Genomic DNA, 26,619 nt, shown 5'->3' on the forward strand with positions numbered 1-26,619 from the left:
TTCATCATAGGGGTCTGGAATGCAAAAGTAGGAAGTCAAGAAAGATCTGGAGTTTGGCCTTGGAGTACAAAATAATGCAGGGCAAAGGCTAATAGAATTTTGCCAAGAGAATGCACTGGTCATAGCAAACACCCTCTTCCAACAACACAAGAGAGGATTCTACACATGGACATCACCAGGTGGTCAATACTGAAATCAGATTGATTATATTCTTTGCAGCTGAAGATGGAGAAGCTCTATATAGTCAGCAAAAACAAGACCTGGAGCTGACTGTGGCTCAAATCAAGAACTCCTTATTGCAAAATTCACACTTAAATTGAAGGAAGTAGGGAAAACCACTAGACCATTCAGGTATGACCTAAATCAAATCCCTTATGATTATACAGTGGAAGTGACAAATAGATTCAAGGGATTAGGTCTGATAGAGTGCCTGAAGAACTATGGATGGAGGTTCATGACATTGTACAAGAGGCAGTGATCAAAACCATCCCCAAGAAAAAGAAATGCAAAAAGGCAAAATGGTTGTCTGAGGAAGCCTTACAAATAGCTGAGAAAAGAAGTGAAGCTAAAGGGAAAGGAGAAAAGGAAAGATATGTCTATCTGAATGCAGAGTTCCAAAGAATAGCAAGGAGATTAAAAAAAACCTTCCTAAGTGATCAGTGCAAAGAAAAGAGGAAAACAATAGAATGGGAAAGACTAGAGATCTCTTCAAGAAAATTAGAGATACCAAGGGAACATTTCATGCACAGATGGGCTCAATAAAGGACAGAAATGGTAGGGACCTAACAGAAGGAGGAGATATTAAGAAGAGATGGCAAGAATACACAGAAGAACTGTACAAAAAAGATCTTAATGACCCAAATAACCACGATGGTGTGGTCATTCACCTAGAGCAAGACACCCTGGAATGTAGAAGTCAAGTGGGCCTGAGGAAGCATCACTATGAACAAACCTAGTGAAAGTAGTGGAATTCCAGTTGAGCTATTTCAAATCCTAAAAAATGATGCTGTGAAAGTGCCGCACTCAATATGCCAGCAAATTTGGAAAAAGCAGTGGCCACAGGACTGGAAAAGGCCAGTTTTCATTCCAATTCCAAAGAAAGGCAATGGCAAAAAATGTTCAAACTATAGCACGATTGCACTCATCTCACAAGCTAGCAAAGTAATGCTCAATATTCTCCAAGCCAGGCTTCAGTAGTACATGAACCATGTTCTTCCAGATATTCAAGCTGCATTTAGAAAAGGCAGAGGAACCAGAGATCAAATTGTCAACATCTGTTGGATCATTAAAAAGCAAGAGAATTCCGGAAAACCATCTATTTCTGCTTTATTAACTATGCCAAAGCCTTTTACTGTGTGGGTCACAACAAACTGTGGAAAATTCTGAAAGAGATGGGAATACCAGACCACCTTACCTGCCTCCTGAGAAGCAACAGTTAGAACTGGACATGGAACAATGGACTGGTTCAACATTGAGAAAGGAGTATGTCAAGGCTGTATATTGTCATACTGCTTATTTAACTTCCATGCATAGTACATCATGCGAAATGCTGGATTGGATAAAGCACAGGCTGGAATCAAGATTGCAGGGAGAAATATCAATAACCTCAGATATGCAGATGACACCACCCTTATGGCAGAAAGTGAAGAGGAGCTCAAAAACCTCTTGATGAAAGTGAAAAAGGAGAATGAAAAAGCTGGCTTAAAACTCAGCATTCAAAAAACAAAGATTATGGCATCCAGTTGGATCACTTCATGGCAAATAGATGGGGAAACAATGGAAAAAGTGACAGATTTCATTTTCTTGGGCTCCATAATCGCTGCACATGGTAACTGCAGCCATGAAACTAAAAGACGCTCCTTGGAAGAAAAGCTATGACAAATCTAGACAGCATATTAAAAAGCAAAAAGACATTAGTTTGCTGACAAAGGTCCATCTAGTCAAAGCTATGGTTTTTCCAGTAGTCATGTATGGATGTGAGAGTTGGACTATAAGGAAAGCTGAGTGCTGAAGAATTGATGCTTTTAAACTGTGGTGTTGGAGGAGACTCATGAGAGTCCCTTGGACTGCAGGGAAAACAAACCAGTCAATCTTAATGGAAATCAGTCCTGAACATTCATTGGAAGGACTGATGCTGAAGCTGAAACTCCAATACTTTGGTCACCTGCTGCGAAGAACTGATTCCTTAGAAAAGACCTGATGCTGGGAAAGATTGAAGGCAAGAGGAGAAGGAGACGATAGAGGAGGAGATGGTTGGATGACATCACTGACTCAATGGACATGAGTTTGAGTAAGCTCCAGGTGTTGGTGATGGACAAGGAAGCCTGGCATGCTGCAGTCCATGGAGTCACAAAGAGTCAGGCATTACTGAGGGACTGAAGTGAATTGGACTGACCTTGGAGGCATTAAAACTGCCATCTGGGTCAGGACATTCCAAGTGCCTCAGGAATTTCTCTTGCCTCCCTGGACTGTCAAATTAAATAGAAACTTTGCCTGATTATTTTCCGATTGTAAACTTTCTGGCAGATTTTAATCTCCTTGACAGGTAGTTAAAACTTTTTTAAAGGCAGAGCAAAGGTCTTCAAATTTTCAAGCTTGAACTGTAAATCTTGCAGTGCTAAGGCCCCATGCTCTGAAAGTCTTAACAAGTGTGGGATGGGACCTTGAAATCTGCCTATTTGCCAGGCACCGAGGTGATTCTGGTATGAACAATTCATCCAGACTTTAAAAACACTATCTTAAAAGAACTAAACCAACATAGCTTAGTGGGATTGTGGATAATTTTTAAATGTCTTGGTTTATGTTTTGTAGTGTAATTTCAAATTTATTTTATTATTAATACCTTTATACATTATTTTGGGAGAAGGCAATGGCACCCCACTCCAGTACTCTTGCCTGGAAAATCCCATGGACGGAGGAGCCTGGTAGGCTGCAGTCCATGGGGTCGCTAAGAGTCGGACACAACTGAGCGACTTCACTGTCACTTTTCACTTTCATGCATTGGAGGAGGAAATGGCAACCCACTCCAGTGTTCTTGCCTGGAGAATCCCAGGCACGGCAGGGCCTGATGGGCTGCAGTCTATGGGGTCGCACAGAGTCGGACACGACTGAAGTGACTTAGCAGCAGCAGCAGTAGCAGCATACATTATTTTAATTTTTAAAGTAAGCCATATTGTACTAAAAATAAACACACTTGTCTACATGGTACTGATGCAATAGCCTTAGTTGTTAAGGGAAAATAGAAACGTGTAAGACAGTGTGTGTTATATCTAATTTTTGTGTTAAGAGAAAGAAAGAGGAAAAGAGTTGAGGACATACACATATATGTGATAAATACAAAGGTTCCTTGGAAAGACAGAAGAAGCTAGAACCATCCTTACCCACCTTCCTTTAGATCAAGGTGATTTAGGAACACAGAAGGACTTGAGATCCCTCTGACACTCCTGCAGTGATGTGGATAATATCATGAGAACCAGCCTGAGAGCCTAATGCCAATTTATCATATGGATTTTATAAGAAAAGACCATCAACATTTCCACAATGGGCTTTTACAAGCCAACATATAAAACCAACATATAGAACCTACATATAGAACAGACACTGATTTTACAAAGCAGGATATAAAATCATATTTTGGGGGGTTAAATACTGCCTATGTTAATGCCACAATAAAGTCATTACTGAAGCTGGTGAGATTCATCAGGGCAGGAGTGTGGGTGGATCAGTGGAAGTCTATTCCTGTTGCTGGAGAGCAAACTAACTGGAGAAGTTTTCTTTGTAGCTAAATCAGGGAAGATTCTGTACTGTGTTCAAATCTCATCAAAGGAAACAAGTTGAGTCGAAAAGTACAAGATTAAAGGAAGTAAAATAGGAGAATTGGCAATTCTGGAGAGACTTCAAGAAGGATACACACTTGATTGTTGTTTTAGAATCGTGTCTAAAGTCTAAATCATTTTTATCATCTGGTAAGGAACCATGAACTTTCAGATGTTCAAGCTGGTTTTAGAAAAGGCAGAGGAACCAGAGATCAAATTGCCAACATCCACTGAATCATGGATAAAGCAAGAGAGTTCCAGATAAACATCTATTTCTGCTTTATTGACTATGCCAAAGCCTTTGACTGTGTGGATCACAATCAATTGTGGAAAATTCTGAAAGAGATGGGAATACCAGACCACCTAACCTGCCTCTTGAGAAACCTATATGCAGGTCAGGAAGCAACTAGAACTGGACATGAAACAACAGACTGGTTCCAAATAGGAAAGGAGTATGTCAAGGCTGTATATTGTCACCCTGCTTATTTAACTTCTATGCAGAGTACATCATGAGAAACACTGGGATGGAAGAAGCACAAGCTGGAATCAAGATTGCCGGGAGAAATATCAATAACCTCAGATATGCAGATGACACCACTTTATGGCAGAAAGTGAAGAGGAACTAAAAAGCCTCTTCATGAAAGTGAAAGAGAGTGAAAAACCTGGCTTAAAGCTGGACATTCAGAAAATGGAGATCATGGCATCTGGTCCCATCACTTCATGGGAAATAGATGGGGAAACAGTGGAAACAGTGTCAGACTTTATCTTTTTGGGCTCCAAAATCACTGCAGATGGTGATTACAGCCATGAAATTAAAAGATGCTTACTCCTTGGAAGGAAAGTTATGACCAACCTAGACAGCATATTGAAAAGCAGAGACATTACTTTGCCAACAAAGGTCCGTCTAGTCAAGGCTATGGTTTTCCCCATAGTCCTGTATGCATGTGAGAGTTGGACTGCAAAGAAAGCTGAGCACCGAAGAATTGATGCTTTTGAACTGTGGTGTTGGAGAAGACTCTTGAAAGTCCCTTGCATTGCAAGGAGATCCAACCAGTCCATTCTAAAGGAGATCAGTCCTGGGATTTCTTTGGAAGGAATGATGCTAAAGCTGAAACTCCAGTACTTTGGCCACCTCACGTGAAGAGTTGACTCATTGGAAAAGACCCTGATGCTGGGAGGGATTGGGGGCAGGAGGAGAAGGGGACGACAGAGGATGAGATGGCTGGATGGCATCGCAGACTCGATGGATGTGAGTTTGAGTGAACTCCGGGAGTTGGTGATGGACAGGGAGGCCTGGCATGCTGCAATTCATGGGATCACAAAGAGTTGGACAGGACTGAGCGACTGAACTGAACTGAACTGAAGGAACCACAGCTGCTTAGCATCAGCTTAAGCAGTGCTACGGAGAAGGCAATGGCATCCCACTCCAGTACTCTTGCCTGGAGAATCCCATGGACGGAGGAGCCTGGTAGGCTGCAGTCCATGGGGTCGCTAAGAGTTGGACACGACTGAGCGACTTCGCTTTCTCTTTTCATTTTCATGCATTGGAGAAGGAAATGGCAACCCACTCCAGTGTTCTTGCCTGTAGAATCCCAGGGACGGGGAAGCCTGGCGGGCTGCCGTCTATGGGGTCGCACAGAGTCGGACACGACTGACGTGACTTAGCATAGCACAAGCAGTGCTACGTAGTCTCAGAAGGATCGTTGACCATCTCTCTCAGAACTCTACCTTTAAACTGGTCAACCACTTGTAAAAGAATGAAACTAGAGCACTTTCTAACACCATACACAAAAATAAACTCAAAATGGATTAAAGATCTAAACGTAAGACCAGAAACTATAAAACTCCTAGAGGAGAACATAGGCAAAACACCCTCCGACATACATCACAGCAGGATCCTCTATGACCCACCTCCCAGAATATTGGAAATAAAAGCAAAAATAAACAAATGGGACCTAATTAAACTTAAAACCTTCTGCACAACAAAGGAAACTATAAGCAAGGTGAAAAGACAGCCTTCAGAATGGGAGAAAATAATAGCAAATGAAGCAACAAAGAACTAATCTCAAAAATAAACAAGCAACTCCTACAGCTCAATTCCAGAAAAATAAATGACCCAATCAAAAAATGGGCCAAAGAACTAAATAGACATTTCTCCAAAGAAGACATACAGATGGCTAACAATCACATGAAAAGATGCTCAACATCACTCATTATCAGAGAAATGCAAATCAAAACCACTATGAGGTACCATTTCACACCAGTCAGAATGGCTGCGATCCAAAAGTCTACAAGCAATAAATGCTGGAGAGGGTGTGGGGAAAAGGGAACCCTCTTACACTGTTGGTGGGAATGCAAACTAGTACAGCCACTATGGAGAACAGTGTGGAGATTCCTTAAAAAACTGGGACTAGAATTGCCTTATGATCCAGCAATCCCACTGCTGGGCATACACACTGAGGAAACCAGAAGGGAAAGAGACACGTGTACCCCAATGTTCATCGCAGCACTGTTTATAATAGCCAGGACATGGAAGCAACCTAGATGTCCATCAGCAGATGAATGGATAAGAAGCTGTGGTACATATACACAATGGAGTATTACTCAGCCATTGAAAAGAATACATTTGAATCAGTTCTAATGAGGTGGATGAAACTGGAGCCTATTATACAGAGTGAAGTAAGCCAGAAAGAAAAACACCAATACAGTATACTAACACATATATATGAAATTTAGAAAGATGGTAACAATAACCTTGTATACGAGACAGCAAAAGAGACACTGATGTATAAAACAGTCTTTTGGAGTCTGTGGGAGAGGGAGAGGGTGGGATGATTTGGGAGGATGGCATTGAAATATGTATAATACCATATATGAAACGAGTCGCCAGTCCAGGTTCAATGCACGATACTGGATGCTTGGGGCTGGTGCACTGGGACGACCCAGAGAGATGGTATGGGGAGGGAGGAGGGAGGAGGGTTCAGGATGGGGAACACATGTATACCTGTGGCAGATTCATTTTGATATATGGCAAAACCAATACAATATTGTAAAGTTAAATAAAATAAAATTAAAAAAAAAAAAAGAAAATGCAGTCATTTTAAGCAAAAGAAAAGGAAAAAAAGAACTCTACCTTTGATACCTGGTGAACAGGTGAACCAGTTCTTGATCCCATATTATGTCTGTCCTCTCATGCCTGAACCCTAAAATTTCCTGTAAGAATATAGGAAATAAAATAGCCATTTATTCTCCAACTAAATATCAGAGAGATGCAGTTTATTCCCTAAAATGTGCTTTTGAACAGTTACCTTTTAGAAGCTGCAAATAAAGAAACAGATTAGTTTACTCATCTGTATTTCAAACAACCAGCAGAGGTGTTTATCTGGTGAGGTACTTTCCTGCAAAGAATTAAATAAATTCAGGGTGTGATGCTTAGATTCTGTTTGTACTTTCACCAAGTAGCAGAACAGAACACCTTCCTTTTCCCTGTTCTTCCTCCTCCACCTTCTAATAGAATAAGCTCCTGACGCCAGCTTTACAAACAGAAGGCTTCATCAGTTGGTTTGACACTCCCTATCACATGCATTCTGCTTTGAGTGAACTAGTACTTTGTGGTAGACTCCAGTTAGCCTTGACGATGGTGGGCTCCTTGTTGGGGGATATATGTGTGCTCTAGCTCTGTTGGAAATGGTGATCATGAGTCACAGTGGTAGAGGGAATGTAAAGTGGAAGTCCAGGGAAAACAAAAGGGTTTTTTTCTGATGCTTGTTGACACTAGGGGAGGCTTAGAGTTGAGACTCATCCTGGATGTTTGTGGGATGCAGAAACATTGATTTGTCCAGAGCAGGCAATTTGTAATGGGGGATGGTAGATGTTAGGTAATAGAAACTGGAGTGGATAGGTTAAGTGGGGCCAGGTTTTGGGGTGAGGGGTCTTGAATGCCAGACTCAGCTAGAAATATTTTCTGAAATAAATAATAGGAAGTCATTGCATGTTTTGTGGAAACGGGGTAACAATGCAAGCAGATTTTCCTGAATTAATCTGACAGTAATGTTTAGAGCAGAGCAGAGAGAGACTGACTGAATAATGGGATATTGAGCAAGTCAGGCATGAGTAGATGACAGCATGGATTAATGGAGAACAGATTAAAGAGGCATCAGGGAAGGAAACAAATAAGATTTAAAAAGAAAACTAATCAGGCATGGAGAATGACAGAAATGAAAAAGTAAAATTACAGGTGTTAGAAAAACTGTGTAATATTTTCTTCGCTTTGAAGGTTTATCAGTGGAAGGGGAAATGTATGTAGAGGATTAAAAGCAATCAGGAAGACAGTTTTCAAGGAGCCTAAAGAAACAGACAAATTCAAATAGTGGTGTCCAGTTGGCAGCATCGTATACTAGCAGCTGTGGACGGGAGGGTGGTGAGTGTTGAGACGCGTGTGAATTGAGCACAGACTTGTTTGGGACTCGGGTCACTGTGCAGTTTGAGTAGAACGGTGAGAACAAGAGTGGTTTGGGGAGGTTAAGAAGACAATGCTGAGATAAATAAAGGGTACAGACCACTTGCCTCTGAAGTGAACAGTGAAAGGAAGACTATTAATTAAAGTTAATAGTAACAGCAACCTTACAGGTCACCAAAACTTGTGGTTTAGCCCCCTGTTTTCTGTGCAGAGGAATTCTAGAAAATTGTAAGATCTGGGAGGGGAAAAGGGTGGATTCCAACCCTTGAGCCTGACTTTTATGAATGGAGCATCTGTGACGATGTTTTCATGTGCTGATGGCTTTAGATTGTCTTTATTTATACCACACAGCTTTACTTACGTGTAGCTGTTGTACCTGCGAATTCCCAGAAGTTCTGTTGGGTAAGGCGAGAGATGAAGGAACAGAATTTCTGTTCTCCTCCTGCTACTGCATGGAGATGGAGGAAAAAGGGAAGGAGGTCACTGATACCCTTCGTTTGAACTTCACAATATAATTTCACATCTAGTGAAGACTGGATTGTGGCTCTCCTGGCCTGAAGTTCAGATTATTCCTACTGCCCCCTGCTGTCAGGGTGGGGGCCTTACAGGAGGAAAAGAAGGATAGTATCACTACTCAGGACCTGCTGTCTGCTGAGAGCCATTTGGTGTCCCGGGTTTTCTTCCGGTTGCTGTTGATAACGGGCTGAGAAGACACTGTTCCAGGTGACTGTGTTGCATCTGCCGGCAAAGCTGAAGCCACTCAAAAAACCTAATTCTACCTGGCCATAACCAGCAGCGCAGTTACCAGTCTGGGCAGAAACCTTCCAAGATATTCATTCAGCTGCTGTTTCTGTTACAATCTGCTCTCAAGTGGCAGGTCATAGGCATCCTGACTTGAAGAAGTAAATGAATCCTGGAGTTGTGGTCTGACACCCTGCCTTACTGACTGCTGGATGAGAGCTAGAAATGCAGGAAAGTGATTCTTAGCACTTGCTTTTTGGGGGGCAGACCCCACAGCCAGTTAGGGGCTGTGAAACAGTCTATGCATGGCCTGGAAGAAGGAAAATTTCCACCTTTCAGTTTGTTCAAAGGAGTTTACCTGGAGATACATACTCTGGGTCCAGTGAAGGATCACAGGCAGTCCCTGGAGTATGGTATCAAGCATACATGGCATCGTTATTGCTGATTTTGTTCTTGTGTCTGAAAACACCCAGGTGTAGGAATTTGCAAACTGGTCACATTTCATGGGTTCTCTAAGCTTCCCCCTGAGGATGTGAGAAAGGAAGTGAATAGAGGTGGGTTGAGGGTTGAAACCTAGGTTTTCAACTTGGGATGAAAGATGAGTTGTAGGGACTTACTTGGTGGTCCAGTGGTTAAGACTCCTCACTTCCACTGCACCAGGTATAGGTTTGATTCCTGGTCAGGAAAGATCTTGCATGCCGTGGCCAAAAAACCCCCAAAGAGATGTAAATTTCTATCTCCACAGTAAGTGAGCTTCCATGAAACTAGTTCCAGTCAGTTAAAACCTTGCTTGGGGATCATGAAATTTACTTGGAGCTTCACCAAACCCCTTTTGTCTAAATGGGAAGAAATTTAAGAGAAGAAAACCAGATATCAGACTTGGAACCATATCTGCAGTCAGTCCTCATTATTCTTGGATTCTCTATTTGACAGTTTGCCTACAAGTTAAAATTTATTTATAACCCTAAAATCAGTACTCGTGACACTTTAGTCGTCCTTTGCAGACATACACAGAGTGGCAAAAAAATTTGAGTTGTCCAACATACACATTCCCAGCCAAGGTCAGACAAGGCAGTGTTCGGCCTTATTGTTCCTGCTTTCATTGTGTAAACAAATGTCCTTTTCGCAGTCTATTTATTGCTGTGTTTTCTCATATTTGTGGGGTTTTTGTTGGTGGTGGAGGTGATTTTGCTACTTAACCCAGCATGATGCCAGTGTGCTATATTCAGTATTACTGAAATGCAGGAAGACTGTAATGTGCTTTATGGAGAAATGTGTGTGTTCAGTTCAGTTCAGTTCAGTCGCTCAGTCGTGTCTGACTCTTTGCGACCCCATGAATCACAACACGCCAGGCCTCCCTGTCCATCACCAACTCCTGGAGTTCACTCGAACTCACGTCCATTGAGTCAGTGATGCCATCCAGCCATCTCATCCTCTGTCGTCCCCTTTTCCTCCTGCCCCCAATCCCTCCCAGCATCTTTTCCAATGAATCAACTCTTCCCATGAGGTGGCCGAAGTACTGGAGTTTCAGCTTTAGCATCATTCCCTCCAAAGAACACCCAGGGCTGATCTCCTTTAGAATGGACTGGTTGGATCTCCTTGCAGTGCAAGGGACTCTAAGGAGTCTTCTCCAACACCACAGTTCAAAAGCATCAATTCTTCGGCGCTCAGCTTTCTTCACAGTCCAACTCTCATATCCATACATGACCACTGGAAAAAACCATAGCCTTAGGTAAACTTAATTCAGTCATGAGTTGTAGGCTGTTGGCCTGAGTTTAATGTTAATGAATCAATATATACTAAATAAGGTATCTTTAAACAGAAACCCACCTAAAATGATACACATGTATTGATTGCTGAACATGTTACGAACAGGGATCTCAGGAACCTAACCCTATATTTCCTCTAGGAGCAGTGGTTTGCTGCTGCTGCTGCTGCTGCTAAGTCACGTCAGTTGTGTCCAACTCTGTGAGACCCCATAGATGGCAGCCCACCAGGCTCCCCCATCCCTGGGATTCTCCAGGCAAGAACACTGGAGTGGGTTGCCATTTCCTTCTCCAATGCATGAAAGTGAAAAATGAAAGTGAAGTCACTCAGTTGTGTCTGACTCCTAGTGACCCCATGGACTGCAGCCCACCAGGCTCCTCCATCCATGGGATTTTCCAGGCAAGAGAACTGGAGTGGGGTGCTATTGCCTTCTCCAAGGAGCAGTGGTTTAGTGTTCATTAATTCAGTGTCCATGTTAAGTTTATAGAAAACATCTACTATGAGAAGCAGCTATACATAAAGTGAGTGCCTCCTTTAGAATAAGCAACATTTCACTCATAAGGTTGGGTTAATGTTGTATAGTAAATGCCACCTCAAGTGACTCATGAAAATGATAAAAACATCATAAGGCTGGAGTGAGTCTTCAAAGAACTGAGGAGCAGGGGTTACCTTTGCTGCTCAACGCTTGGATCCTTGAGTGCCGGAAGAAGGGGGGATTCTTTAAGACAGAGGATGAGCTCATTTCAGCATCTGGTGGGTTATGAGAGGCCTTCTAGACAGTACCGCTCAGTGATTATTTAAACCTAGCTCTCGGTTTTCACTAACAGAAAGATAAAAAGTTAAGAGAAAGCAAATATTTTTAAGGACTGCCTTTTTTGCTGCTATCCTCTACTTTCACTGTTTTCCTGGGGAAATTGATATTAATAATTCTTCTTCATCCCTGTTGCCCAGAAAATGGTTTTGCAGCTTGACTGGTGTGTGTGTGTTTGTATGTATGTTTGCTTTTAGAATGTGACTGAGAAAGATGTTGTGTTTGTTTTTTAGTCTTGTTGTAGCAAACTTAAACCAAAATTTAAAGAAAGGGATAAGTATTTTAATTTATTAGAATTTATTTTCTTTTTATTTGAATTTATTTTAGAACATTAAATACTGTGAGCCATTTACTTACAGCCTCTTGATGTCCTGCTAATTTTGAAAGCAAAGATTCTGGATACTTTTTTTCTGTCCTTTTGTGATAATCATGTTGGGCAGACTAACTTCCAGGATACTTTAGGAAAGCATATACAGTAACAAAGACCCCGGTCTTTAGATGCCTTACCTCTTCCTTAAATCCAGGAAAGCATTACCTTCTTGATCACAAGAGTGGAGATTGAGAGAAGGATATGCACCATGTGGTGGTGGGTGGTGGAGGTGGTAGGGGTCATGGTAGGTGGTGATGGGAAGAATGATGGTGGTGGATGTGAGTGTTTTGTGTAGCCCACACGTGGATGTATGTGCTAAGTTCCCCTTTGTGGTATTTGCCCAAATATCAGTAACTTCCATTCCTTATTCTTTGTGAATTACAAATCGCTGCCCTCCATTCTCCAGGAATGACTCCCTGGCACCCATTTTTACACACTGTAACTCTGTCTTTCAGATTATAGCAAATTATATTGGATCCCAGTTGGACCCAATCAGAGTCCACTGGAATTAAGAGGTTTTAACCTTAATCTGGGCTGTACTATTAAACAGAAGATATCTAAAGTGTGTGGCATGACCCATCTTCTGCCTGCTGAATAGACACAATACCAGGAAAAAAATGACCCTGTAGAGAGAAAAACAGATAGTAGAAACAAAGAGAGAAGCAGATATGAGAAATGATCTGTAGGTTCAAGTTTTCTTCAGCCAGTCTGTATATTTATTCCAAAAATTCTGTGTAAATTTGTAAGTATAATTATAATAGATTTTAATTATAATAATTACAGTTTTTTGCTCAAGCTTGCCTAAGTCAGTTTCTGTTACATGCAACTAAATGAATCCTGACAAATACAATATGATACTATATTATCTTAAAGTTCCTTCCAGTACTTTTATTCTTAAAAGTTGTAGATGAAGATCTCCTCCAAGATTATTAATATTAGATTGCTATCAGTGTTTTATCCTGTTAAGAGTTTAGACACAGTAAGAAAAGAAAGTGGAAGAGAAGTATTATCTCAAGCATTACCTTTCTGGGGAAGCATTTCCAATTCAGCCTGAGTTAGGTGCCCTCATTGTGAGTTTCAATGGCACAGGGTTGCCAGATAAAATGCAGGAGACCTCAGTATTGCATGGGACATACCTATACTAAAAATTATTTATTGTTTATCTGAAGTTCAAATTTAACTGGGCATCCTGCATTTTACCTGGCAGCCCTAGATCCATGCAGAGGGGTCCAGAATCAGGAGTTGTACATGAGAAATTACCAGAAATTAGGTGTTGCTGGAACATAAACCTTGTAGAGTTGGAATCATTTTGGTGGTAGTGAGAGCCAAAGGTGTAAAGGAGGACAGAGGCCAAGTCATTCTTGTTCAGTCACTAAAGTGAAAGTGAAGTCGCTCAGTTGTGTCCGACTCTTCGCGACCCCATAGACCGCAGCCCACCAGGCTCCCCTATCCCTGGGATTCTCCAGGCAAGAACGCTGGAGTGGGTTGCCATTTCCTTCTCCAGTGCATGAAAGTGAAAAGTCAAAGTGAAGTTGCTCAGTCATGTCCAACTCTTCATGACCCCATGGACTGCAGCCTACCGGGCTCCTCTGTCCATGGGATTTTCCAGGCGAGAGTGCTGGAGTAGGGTGCCAGTTGTGTCCAATTCTTTACGACCCCATGGACTACAGCATGCCCGGCTCCTCTGTCCTCCATTAACTCCCGGAGTTTGCTCAAATTCATGTCCATTGAGTCAGTGACGCTGTCTAACCATCTCATCCTCTACTGCCCCCTTCTTCTTTTGCCTTCAGTCTTTCCCAGCATCAAGGTCTTTTCTAGTGAGGTGACTCTTGGCATCAGGTGGCCAAAGTTTTGGAGCTTCAGCTTCACCATCAGTCCATCCAGTGAATATTCAGGGTTGATTTCCTTCAGGATTGACTGGTTTGATCTCCTTGCAGTCCATGGGACTCTCCAAGACTCCATGGAGTCTTCTCCAACACCACAGTTTGAAAGCATCAGTTCTTTGGTGCTTAACCTTGTTTATGGTCCAACTCTCACATCCATACCTGACTACTGGAAAAACCATAGCTTTGACTATACGGACCTTGTTGGCAAAGTAATGTCTCTGCTTTTTAATACACTGTCTAGGTTTGTCATAGCTTTCCTTTGAAGGAGAAAATGTCTTCTAACTTTATGACTGCAGTTACCATCCACAGTGATTTTTGGAGCCCAGGAAAATAAACCTATCACTGTTTCCACTTTTCCCCATCTATTTGCTGTGAAGTGCTGGGACAAGATGCCGTGATCTTAGTTTTTTGAATGTTGAGTTTCAAGCCAGCTTTTTCACTCTCCTCTTTCACTCTTATCAAGAGGCTCTTTAGTTCCTCTTTGCTTTCTAACATGAGGGTGGGATCATCTGCATATCTGAGGTTATTGGTATTTTTCCCAGCAATCTTGATTTCAGCTTGTACTTTATGCAGCCTGGCATTTCACATGATGTACTCTGCATATAAGTTAAATAAGCAAGATGACAATATACAGCCTTGACCTACTCTTTTCCCAGTTTTGAACCAGTCCGTTGTTCTGTGTCTGATTCGAACTATTGCTTCTTGACCTGCATACAGGTTTCTCAAAGGCAGGTAAGGTGGGCTGGTATTCCCATCATTTGAAGAATTTTCCACAGTTTGTTGTGATCCATACAATCATAGGCTTTCGTGTAGTCAGTAAAGCAGAAGTAGATGTTTTATTGATTAACATTTCAGAAAAATTCCCTTTGCTTTGTGAGAGCACAGTAATTGAATATATATCATTTTGTGCTTTGTTTTGATGTAACCCTGTGTGATACATTTAATGATGTGGTTGTAAGTTCATTTTATTTTGATAATTGAGTTTTAATAGCCAAAAAAGGTAATTCATAAAGAGGAATTGATCCAAATAGAAGAATGACATCATTGGCTGCACTTAGTAAATCAAAATATATATTTTTTCAATGGCATTCACCAACAGTGCCAAAGTTTTTGTTTCAGTTCAGCTAGTAATTGTTATTTTTCCCACTCAATCATCCTTATAAAGCATATTACATTTTTATATTTCTAAGAAAGAGTTCAAAATTCATTAAAATTCATTCGGAAGATTTAGAAAATGCTGTTTCCAAGTTTTTAAAGTGTGCAGATATGAAGATTTCTATAAACTCCTTATTCTTTGCACATCAGGTATTCACATATTCAAGTGTTATTGCTAGGCATTGTTACAGATCTTGGAGCTAGAACACTGAACACAAAACAGACAGAATTCCTCCCCTCATTCAGTGAGAAAGGGAGATGGACAATAACAGATAAGCACATGTAATTAAAATTTGTTAGATGATGATAAACGTTAAAGAAAAAAGCAAAGCAATGAAAGGGAATGTGAAGTGTTGGGAATAGTTACTGTTTTAGATGGGGACCAGGGAAGCCACATGGGAAAGTGATATTTCAGTAAAAATCTGAAGGAGGTAAGGGAGGATATCTGGGGAAATATTCCCCAGGCAAAGGGAGCAGCCAGTACAAAACCTAAGACCACGTGTGCCTGGCCTTTTCGAGGCATAGGTCCATCGGGGCTGGAGGTGGGTGTGATGGTCCAATCATGTAGGGACTTTGTAGACCATTGTAGGGAATTTGGCTTTTACTCAGAGACATGTGAGAAACCGTCAGACGGTTTTGAGCAGAAGAGTGAGGGTGACTCGCTGCTGGGGGCAGTGGTGTAGTGAAGGAATTGGGGAAGTATACACAGGCAGGTCAACAGCAAGCCGCTGCTTTAATCTAGGAGTGAGATGGTAGTAGTCAGGACTAGCCTGGGAGCATCCGAGCTGATAAGACGGTTGTGGTCTTGATGTATTTTAAAAGTGTTACCAGTTAGCTGTCAGAAGAGAAAAATTAGGTTTGGAACAATTGTGGGAAGTGTGAGAAAGAGGATTCAACGATGACTCCTAAAGGTGATGACTTCCATCATTTTCATCAACAACAAAAATCACCTGATGGAAAACTCTCCAAACACCCATTTTCAAAATATTCTTTTCAGAGTCAGTTTCCTTGAAAAGTAATTATTTACCACTCATTATTAAAGCGTCAACTGTATCAGAAAATTAAATGACAACTAGCTTATAACCTGGATCACTGTTTAGGAAAATGTTTGGAAAGAAAAAAAGAATAAGCATGTTCTCTTTTTGTTTCTTCACCAAAAGCATATCTTTTGAAGCAAACAGTTGACAGTTGCTTTCACTGGAGCAGTCAGGATATTTTAGATCACATGTTTACTTATAAAAGAACAAGTATAAGTCAGATTGATATTTGACAAGTCTTGGTGTGATGGTGTGAAATAACCAAGGAACCACTGTGTAGTATAAAAGATTTTCATGCTCAGTTCCATGTTATGACGAGATTGCACAATGATTCTACTAAATTAACAATGCCAGTGACATTCTGTAGCACTTGGTGTTTTTCTGGAGTCAACTTCTTTTCTGTAATAGCTTGCCTCTGAGTGATGCAATGAATGCCTTTCACAGCTGGTGTTATCTTTTCCTGGACTCATTTCTTTACTCCATCAATTTGTACAGGCTCTTCATAAAACAATTGTTTTTTTTTTTAATTCAAGAAGTCATTTATTATTAGAATGTATATTTCTTCTGCCTTTCTTTCTTTAGTGGCTCACTAAAAAATAATTCTTTATAGATATCATTATTGAGACAGTGTTTTCTGTATTTTCATCAATAGTATGATCCATTTTGCATCTCAAGTAATTTTAAAATATTTCCTCAAATTTTCACCAACATTTTAACTATTGACTAAGAAATGAATTAGATTTATTGCCAATTTTTCATCTGTGCATTAATTATCAGAAAGTTATTAATACTGTTGGTTGATTTTTGTGTATCATTTATAAAATCATTTTATACAGAGGGAGGGAGAACAAATATTTCACAGATGATGTGTGACTTATCTTTTGTTTGAACATAATTATTGCTAATATTGAGTATCATAGTGCCTTAGTATCAGGGGAAAATAGATTTGTATTCACATTTTGTAGACTTAATTGTAAAATGTCTTACTAATCACACTGACTTTATATTTTTGTTCATTGCCTTTTTAAGGCACTTAGAATGAAGTTCATTCTTAATGATCATGGATGGAAAGCAGTGTTTCAAATACTCGTATTGACGGTTTCACATCTTGGAAGCTGAGGTTTCTTCAGGCCACCGTTGTTTTAACTTCACAGAGTTGCTGACAGAGAGCTCATATTAGAAATTCTGGAACCTCCTTGTGTTTATTTCTGTTTTTCTCTATTTGTTTCTCTGTAACGAATGAACACAGAAGTCTTACAGGCAAAATAGACCCTGTGTCTTTGGGACCAATGATAGGGAAATAAGACTTAATCTGTGTGAAATCAGTGTGGTAGGGAGACGATTTTTAGGTCATAGGGATGGGGTGAAAGGCTTTGACTATGCTTTTTGAGGACCAGCTGAAGGTTTAGTGTTACTAGTCTTTTTCAAAGAACCAACTTTTTTGCCTTTGCTTATTTTTCTGTACTCTTAATTGTTTTCTGTCTAGTTCATTAATTTTTTTTCTTATTGTTTATTTCCTCTTTCTTTCCTTGGATTTATTTCTTTGTTCTTTTTCTAATTCTTTGATATAGATATATAAATGATTGATTTCTATCTTTCTTTTAAAATATAGCTTAGCTTCACTTCACTAGTTTTTATTTGTCATTTTTTATTACTTTAGTTAAATTTTTTCTAATTACTCTTGTGATTTCTTCTTTGACCTGTGCTATTTAGATGTGTACTGCTTCATTTCCAAACATTTGAGAATTCTCTGGTTAGCATTTTTGTATTGATTTCTAGCTTAATTAAAAACATGCTGTTATTGTTCAAAAGCTCAGTCATGTCCAACTCTTTGCAACCCCATGGACTGCAACACACCAGGCTTCCCTGTCCTTCACCATCTCATGGAGCTTGCTAAAACTCAAGTCCGTTGAGTTGGTGATGCCATCCAACCATCTCTTCCTCTGTCGTCCCCTTCTCCTCCTTCCTTCAGTCTTTCCCAGCATCAGGGTCTTTTCTAAAGAGTCAGCTCTTTGCATCAAGTGGCCAAAGTATTGGAGCTTCAGCTTCAGCATCGGTCCTTCCAATGAATATTCAGGATTTATTTCCTTTAGGATTGACTAAAGAAAACATGAAACATTGAAAACATGCTGTAATGCATGTCAGGCTTCCCAGGTAGTTCAAATGGTAAAGAATCTGCCTGCAGTGGGGGAGACCTGGGTTCGATCCCCTGGAGAAGGGCATGGCAACCCGCGCCAGTATTCTTGCCTGGAGAATTCCATGGACAACGGAGCCTGGTGGGCTCCACTCCACGGTGTCACAAAGAGTCAGACACGACTGAGTGACTACTACTTTCACTTTAATATATGTCAATTAATCTTCAACGAATGTGTTATGACAGTTTAATGAGAAAAGGAAAGTCTTTTCAACAAATGTTGTGGGAATAAGTTGGGGGAAATGAACCACATACTCCTTCCTTAGACCACAAACAAAAATTATTTTGAGATAGGTCATAGGCATAAACATAAAGCTAAAACTGTACTTCTTGGAAAAAAAGTAGGTGAATATCTTTTAAACTTTGAAGCAGGGAAAGATTTCTTAAAGGATGCCAAAAGCACTAATATAAAGAAAAAAATGATAAAATAGGATTTATCAGCATTAAAAACTTGTGTTCATCAAAAGACTGTTAGAAATTGAAGAGGCAAACCACAGGCTCAGAGAAAATATAAACAATACATATGTCTGACGAAAGACTGGCATCAATATAAAATGAACTCCTATGAGTAATTTTAAAAAATAACAATTTGAAAATAATGGACTAAAAACTTGAACAGACACTGTGCAGAAAGATATGCAAAAAGCTATGATTAGCCACCAAAGAAATGCATATCACGACCTCACACTGGAATGGCACAAACTAAAAGTCTGCCAACACCAAATGTTGATGAGTCTGTGTAAACTGGACTCTCATGTGTTACTGATGGGAGTATAAAATGATAACAGCTATTTGGGGAAAATGTTCGGCAGTTTCTTATAAGGTTACATTCACCAATTCTATAACCTAGCATGTCCACTCCTAGGTATTTACCCAACAGGAATGAAAATATTTATTCATAAAGAGACATGTAAGAATATAATAGCTTTAGTCATAGTAGCCCCAAATGAAAACAGCCAAATACCCATTTATAAGGGAATATATTAAAAAGTTATGATATTTTCATACAGTGGACTTATTGCTTAGCAATAAAGAAGGGTGAACTATTGATACACTCAACAGTGTAGATGAATCTCAAGACATTATGCTGAGTAAATAAAGCCAGTACATACTATATGTTTTTCTGGAACTTTCTTGCTTTTTCAATGATCCAGCGGATGTTGGCAATTTGGTCTCTGGTTCCTCTGCCTTTTCTTTAGAAGCTGGCTTTAGCCAGCTTGAACATCTGGAAGTTCACAGTTCACATATTGCTGAAGCCTGGCTTGGAGAATTTTGAGCATTACTTTACTAGCGTGTGAGATGAGTAAAATTGTGCGGTAGTTTGAGCATTCTTTGGCATTGCCTCTCTTTGGGATTGGAATGAAAACTGACCTTTTCCAGTCCTGTGGCCACTGCTGAGTTTTCTAAATTTGCTGACATACTGAGTGCAGCATTTCACAACATCATCTTTTAGGATTTGAAATAGCTCAACTGGAATTCCATCACCTCCACTAGCTTTGTTCATAGTGATGCTTCCTGAGGCCCACTTAACTTCACATTCCAGGATGTCTGGCTCCAGGTGAGTGATCACACCATTGTGATTATTTGGGTCGTGAAGATCTTTTTTGTACAGTTCTTATGTGTATTCTTGCCACCTCTTCTTAATATCTTCTGCTTCTGTTAGGTCCATACCATTTCTGTCCTTTACTGAGCCCATCTTTGCATGAAACGTTCCCTTGGTATCTCTAATTTTCTTGAAGAGATCTCCAGTCTTTCCCATTCTGTTGTTTCCCTCTATTTCTTTGCATTGATCGCTGAGGAAGGCTTTCTTATCTCTTCTTGCTATTCTTTGGAACTCTGCATTCAGATGCTTATATATTTCCTTTTCTCCTTTGCTTTTCGCTTCTCTTCTTTTCACAGCTATTTGTAAGGCCTCCGCAGACAGCCATTTTGCCTTTTTGCATTTCTTTTTCTTGGGGATGGTCTTGATCCCTGTCTCCTGTACAATATCACGAACCTCATTCCATAGCTCATCAGGCACTCTATCTATCAGATCTAGGCCCTTAAATCTATTTCTCACTTCCACTGTATAATCATAAGGGATTTGATTTAGGTCATACTTGAATAATCTAGTGGTTTTCACCACTTTCTTCCATTTAAGTCTGAATTTGGCAATAAGGAGTTCATGGTCTGAGCCACAGTCAGCTCCTGGTCTTGTTTTTGCTGACTGTAGAGAGCTCTGTCTTTGACTGCAAGGAATATAATCAGTCTGATTTCAGTGTTGGCCATCTGGTGATGTCCATGTGTAGAGTCTTCTCTTGTGTGTTGGAAGAGGGTGTTTGCTATGACCAGTGCGTTCTCTTGGCAAAACTGTATTTGCCTTTGCCCTGCTTCATTCTGTACTCCAAGGCCAAATTTGCCTGTTACTCCAGGTGTTTCTTGACTTTCTACTTTTGTATTCCAGTCCCCTGTAATGAAAAGGACATCTTTTTTGCTTTATTTACTATGCCAAAGCCTTTGACTGTGTGTATCACAATAAACTGTGGAAAATTCTGAAAGAGATGGGAATACCGGACCACCTGACCTGCCTCTTGAGAAACCTGTATGCAGGTCAGGAAGCAACTAGAACTGGACATGGAACAACAGACTGGTTCCAAATAGGAAAAGGAGTACATCAAGGCTGTATATTGTCACCCTGCTTATTTAACTTACATGCAGAGTACATCATGAGAAATGCTGGGCTGGAAGAAGCACAAGCTGGAGTCAAGGTTGCCAGGAAAAATATCAATAACCTCAGATATGCAGATGACACCACCCTTATGGCAGAAAGTGAAGAGGAACTAAAGAGCCTCTTGATGAAAGTGAAAGGGGAGAGTCAAAAAGTTGGCTTAAAGCTCAACATTCAGAAAACGAAGATCATGGCATCCGGTCCCATCACTTCACGGCAAATAGATGGGGAAACAGTGGAAACAGTGGCTGACTTTATTTTGGGGGGCTCCAAAATCACTGCAGATGGTGATTACAGGCATGAAATTAGAAGACGCTTACTCCTTGGAAGGAAAGTTATGACCAACCTAGATAGCATATTAAAAAGCAGAGACAGTACCTTGTCAATAAAGGTCCATTTAGTCAAAGCTATGGTTTTTCCAGTAGTCATGTATGGATGTGAGAGTTGGACTATAAAGAAAGCTGAGCATCAAAGAATTGATGCTTTTGAAGTGTGGTGTTGGAGAAGACTCTTGAGAGTCCCTTGGACTGCAAGGAGATCCAACCAGTCCCTCCTAAAGGAGACCAGTCCTAGGTGTTCATTGGAAGGACTGATGTTGAGGCCAAAACTCCAATACTTTGGCCATCTGATGCGAAGAGTTGACTCATTTGAAAAGACCCTGATGCTGAGAAAGATTGAGGGCAGGAGGAGAAGGTGAGAACAGAGGATGAGATGGTTGGATGGCATCATCGACTCAATGGACATGAGTTTTGGTGAACTCCGGGAGCTGGTGATGGACAGGGAGGCCTGGCATGCTGTGGTTCATGGGGTCACAAAGAGTCAGACAAGACTGAGTGACTGAACTGACTGACTGACTGACATACTATATGAGCCCATTTTTTTTTTAAAGCTCTAAAACAGGCAAAACTAATCTATGGTAATAGCAATGAAAACAGTGCTTGCCTTTGGGATGTGGAGATTGATTAAAAGTCACCTGAGGGAACTTTCTGGAATGATGGAAAGCCTCTGTATTTTTATTTTGTTGGTTATTGCACAATTTGATTTCTTTGTCAAAATGTATCAAACTATACACTTAAAACCAGTGTTTTACTGAATGTAAATTTTACTTTAACTTAAAAAATTATATTATTTTTGTAGTTTCCTGTGAATCTATTTAATCCAAAATAATAGGTTCAGAAAAGTACTCTATCGTTTCCATTTGTTGAAATTTCTTGAAACTTTTGTGATCCACATGTGGTTAATTTCCATAAACGTTAATGTGTGTTCTTTAAGCACTATGTAATCACAGTTGTTGAGTGCAGTTTTCACTGTCTCTTTTTTTCTTGAAAGAGAAATCATTGCCTAGTAATTGTTGAATGAATGTGGGACTTTATGTATAAGCTTCCCTGATACATAATGGCTGAGTGGGTAAAGAATCCACCTGCAATGCAGAAGACACAGGAGACTCTGGTTCAATCCCTGGGTGGGGAAGATCCCCTCGAGGAGGAAATGGCAATCCATTTCTCCAGTATTCTTGCCTAGAGAATTCCATGGACAGAGGAGCCTGGCAGGCTACAGTCCTTAGGGTTGCCAAGAGTCAGACATGACTGAGTGACTAAGTACACACATGTATAAAAAGTCATAGTTGCTATGGATGATGGTATCTTTCTCCAGAGGCTTACATTTGCTTCTGACAGGCAGTTGGAGTAACACAGACCTCTTTAATCTAATGAGGGACTGAACTGATTGAAGGCTTCAGTTGTATTTTTAAGGCCTTCATTCTAGGACGTAGCCCTTTGCTGCTGCTGCTGCTAAGTTGCTTCAGTCGTGTCTGACTCTGTGCGACCCCATAGACAGCAGCCCACCAGGCTCCTCCGTCCATGGGATTCTCCAAGGCAAGAGCACTGGAGTGGGGTGCCATTGCCCTCTCTGAGGATGTTCCCCTTTAAGGCATCCTAACTGAAAGCATGGGATATTTACCTGGGCTTTTCCTTTATCAGTGGGCCCTGAACTCTGCTTTTCATTCCTCCAGCATCATCGAACTATCAAATGCACTGTTTAACTCCCCAGCCTCTTAGCTGCTGTTTTCTGCTTGGTTTACATTGTCTATCAATGAGCAAATGCTTAGAGAGAAAGAATGTGGAACTTGCTTCTCTGGACTTCCCTTTACTTTGGGGTCTCCTCAACCTTGTCAGCTTATTAAAAGGTCTCCTCACTTCATGTTGTCTATAAGCAGCTGCTTGGCTTCTCAGCAGTTTTGTCCTGTGCCTCTTAAAGATCAGTAGATTTCAGGGGCTTCCCTGGTGGCTCAGTGGTAAAGAATCCTCCAGCCAATGCAGAAGACACAGGTTTGATCCCTGATCCAGGAATATCCCACTTGCTCCAGGGCAGCTAAGCTCATGTGCCATAACTATTGAGCCTGTGCTCAAGAGCCCCGGAGCCTCAACTGTTGAGCCCATGTGCCACAGCTACTGAAGCCCACATGCTGTAGAGCCTGTGCTCTGCAGCAAGAGTAGCCCTTGCTCACTGCAACAAGAGAAATAGCCAGCAATGAAGACCCAGCACAAAATAATAAGTAAAATAAATGAATAAGTAAAAAAAAAAAAAAAAAAGTAGATTTCTTCAGAGGAAAAGTAGTACCTCATTTTTATTTCCCTTCTCCCTAAGTTCTTATCCTCTCATGTCCTGTCTGCCTTGGTAGTACTCCAGTACCTTTCAATAGCCTTTAAAAATAATTCTGTATAGCTTTTCTAGCTGTTTCAATGAAAGTTGGTCTGATACAAGCTTTCCCTCTTAGCCATGACTGGAAATCCTTCTCTAAGCCCACATTGTGAACTCCTCCCAGTGGCCATTGTCATCCTGAGAATTGAAGTGATTTCTTTCTGTGTCATTGCCCCAGAATGTTGTCTTCTTTTCCTGGGGTTTGTGAAGGGCATATATAAATCTGGAGTTGTTCCTGGACATTTCCCATCTCCTTTCCAGTTAACATCTCCAGTCATTAAGTCATTTCCCTTCCAGTGTATTTAAAGGGATTGTGTGTGCCCTACTCACAGGGAGCCCATTAACCTAGTTAATGCTGCAGTTGGTACTTGAATAAAAAGGTGCCCTCATTATTTCTAGGGAAGGAAATAGTCTAATGATTACTGCCTTCCCGAGACTGAATTTGTGTCTTCTAGCTCCTTGAATTTTAGCTGAATTACCATGAAAAATAAACATGAGAATTCTGTGTATAAGAAGGATGGGAGCCTCAATATTCATGATCCTTTCAGCCTCTTCAAAAGTGGAAACAGTTTATAATAAGTGCTTTTAAGGCCTTAGAATAAATTTAGGCTAAAGAATGCAAATTTAATATCACTAAACCTAATTGGAAACCTCAAGAAAAAAAACAAGCAATAAAAAAACCTCTTTTGTAATGACTTCTGCCAGGGAATGGAAAAGAGATTCATTTTAAAGATGTCTTCAGAGAGAACTGAAGATATAAAGCTCATGATTTTTTTTTTTCTCAACAGGTCACAAGAGCAGTGATTCCCAGGCTTTCTCAACAATGTACCCTATTTCTGGGCACACTTACCACTGAGGATAAATTCTTCTTTTTACAAGAAGAAAATTTTGGAGAAGAGCTATCTACAAGGAAAGGACGTATAGCTATTCAGAGAGGTAAGTCATTTGTTTAGAGGATGGGGAAAGAGGTAGCTCACAAAGAAAATACTAAAGAATATTTCATTTATTGTGAGTGGGACTTGACATGGATGGTATGCATTTCACTAAATATCAAGTTAAAAGATCCTTGTCATTGATGGTCTTCTAATTCTAGATTTAATTCTCAGTTCTTTTACTCACCATCTGTGTAAATTTGGACAAGTCATTTAAATTCTCAGAGCTCCAGTTCTTTTATCTGTAAGAAAAAATTTCGTATGAAAATGCTTTGCCAATGGGAGAGTATAATATAAAAATAAAACTGTTATTATTTATTGTTAATAACTATTATTTGCTGCTGTTATAAAATTCTATGGAATAAGTTAGCGGCCCTGTGTCTCATGGTGCGTTTGGTCTGTTGAGCTTGGTACTGTAAACTGAGGGCTTTGTCCTGAGTGCCTGGAATGGAAGGCATTTCACACCTGCCCCCCAGTAAAAACAGCATCATACCCTTCTTTCAACTGCAGCTATCTGTCACCTACTTTTTGAAACTTGGAGGAAAGGGTGAAAGTTAAAGACAAGATCAAAGATGAGAAAATAACTACCTGTATTATTTGTTACAACAAGCATTATATTCAGTGTTGTTTAATGCATACACCAAGCCTTGGAAAGTGGGTTTTATACCTACCATGACATTTTTTCTCAAGAGACAGGATTCCTTAGGGAATCACTTAAAAGCAGATAAAAACCATTTTGTTTTATAATGATTGGGAAGATATTGGATGGAAGGAACTTGAAGTTCTTAATTTTTTCTAATGTTTTTGATGACATGTACAGTTTCTATAATGACAAAGTGCCTAATTAAAAATAAATAATGGATTAACAAAATCTTTGTTGAGCATGTCTTATGAATTAGGTACTATTCTAGATGCTAATTCCCATCATGAATGAAACAGGTGAAGATCCCTGCCCTCATGGAGCCTATTCTAGTATGGAGAGAAACAAATAATAAATAATGTACACAATAGAGAAATAAATTAAGAGTAATCAGGATATTAGAAGCCAGTAAGAATATGGAAAAAAGAAAAAGCAGAGCCAGGTAAGGGAACGTGGAAATATGCTGGGTGGGTGGGAAGATAGATTTCAGGGTTAAGTGAGGTGGCAGGGTCTGCCTTATTGAGGAAAGACAGGAATTCTGGGGTTAGCCCTGGTGTGTTCCAAGTCGAGAAGGAGCTAATACGAAGCTCCTAACAAGGGAACATGGTGATGTCCCAGACATTGCCAGGAGGCCTATGAGCAAGAGTAGAGTAGATGGGAGAGAGAGTAGCAATGTCAGCTTTAGAGGAAATAATGTCATTTCCTTGGTTTAGATACATAAGAAAAGTTACCTTGTCTTCTTCTTGTCTCTCTGGCTTATTCTAAGTGTCTTTCCTCTGCAATTAAAACACACACATGCACAATAAGTAAACTGTACCTCCACCACTCTATCAGTTTCCGAGTGTTGCTATAACAAAAGACCACAAACTGGGTGGTTTAAAACAACAGAAATTTATTGTCTTTTGGTTCTGCGAAAGTCCCAAATGAAGATAGGGTCATGCTCCCTCCCATGGGATGGGAGGGTGTCATGGTGGTGGCAGTCATTGGCTGGCGTTCCTTGGCCTGAACTGGGTCACTCCAGTCTCTGCCTCTGTAGGCATGTGACATACTCCCTAAATGTTTGCGTCTTCCCTTGGTGGTCCTTTCTTTTTAAGGAATCCAGACATTACGAGTCTAACCCAGGAGTCTACAGTCTCTGGGATCCAATGCCTGATGATCTGAGGCAGAGCTGATATAATAATAATGCTAGAAATAAAGTACACAATAAATGAAATGTGCTTGAGTCAATCCTGAAACCATCCTCCCCACCCACCATGGTTCATGGAAAATTGTCTTCTACGAAACCAGTCCCTGGTGCCAGAAAGACTGGGAACTGCTCTAGTATGACGCTATCTTAACTATGACGTCAGCAATCACCCTATTTCCAAATCAGTTCACATTCTGAGGTACTGGGGGTTAGGAATTC

The 26,619-nt window shown here is 40.4% G+C and overlaps 1 protein-coding gene across 1 annotated transcript in view; it reads left to right on the forward strand.

Moving 5' to 3' along the window:
- CRACD (capping protein inhibiting regulator of actin dynamics) overlaps positions 1 to 26,619 on the forward strand; it is a 288,315-nt gene that overhangs the window by 129,514 nt on the left and 132,182 nt on the right. Inside the window, exon 5 of the mRNA XM_055588637.1 lies at positions 24,431 to 24,578. Within this exon, the coding sequence (XP_055444612.1) occupies positions 24,431 to 24,578 (148 nt within the window). The remainder of the gene's footprint in view (positions 1 to 24,430; positions 24,579 to 26,619) is intronic.

This window comes from Bubalus kerabau, chromosome 7, assembly GCF_029407905.1.
Source record: "Bubalus kerabau isolate K-KA32 ecotype Philippines breed swamp buffalo chromosome 7, PCC_UOA_SB_1v2, whole genome shotgun sequence".
Classification (NCBI taxonomy): domain Eukaryota; kingdom Metazoa; phylum Chordata; class Mammalia; order Artiodactyla; family Bovidae; genus Bubalus; species Bubalus kerabau.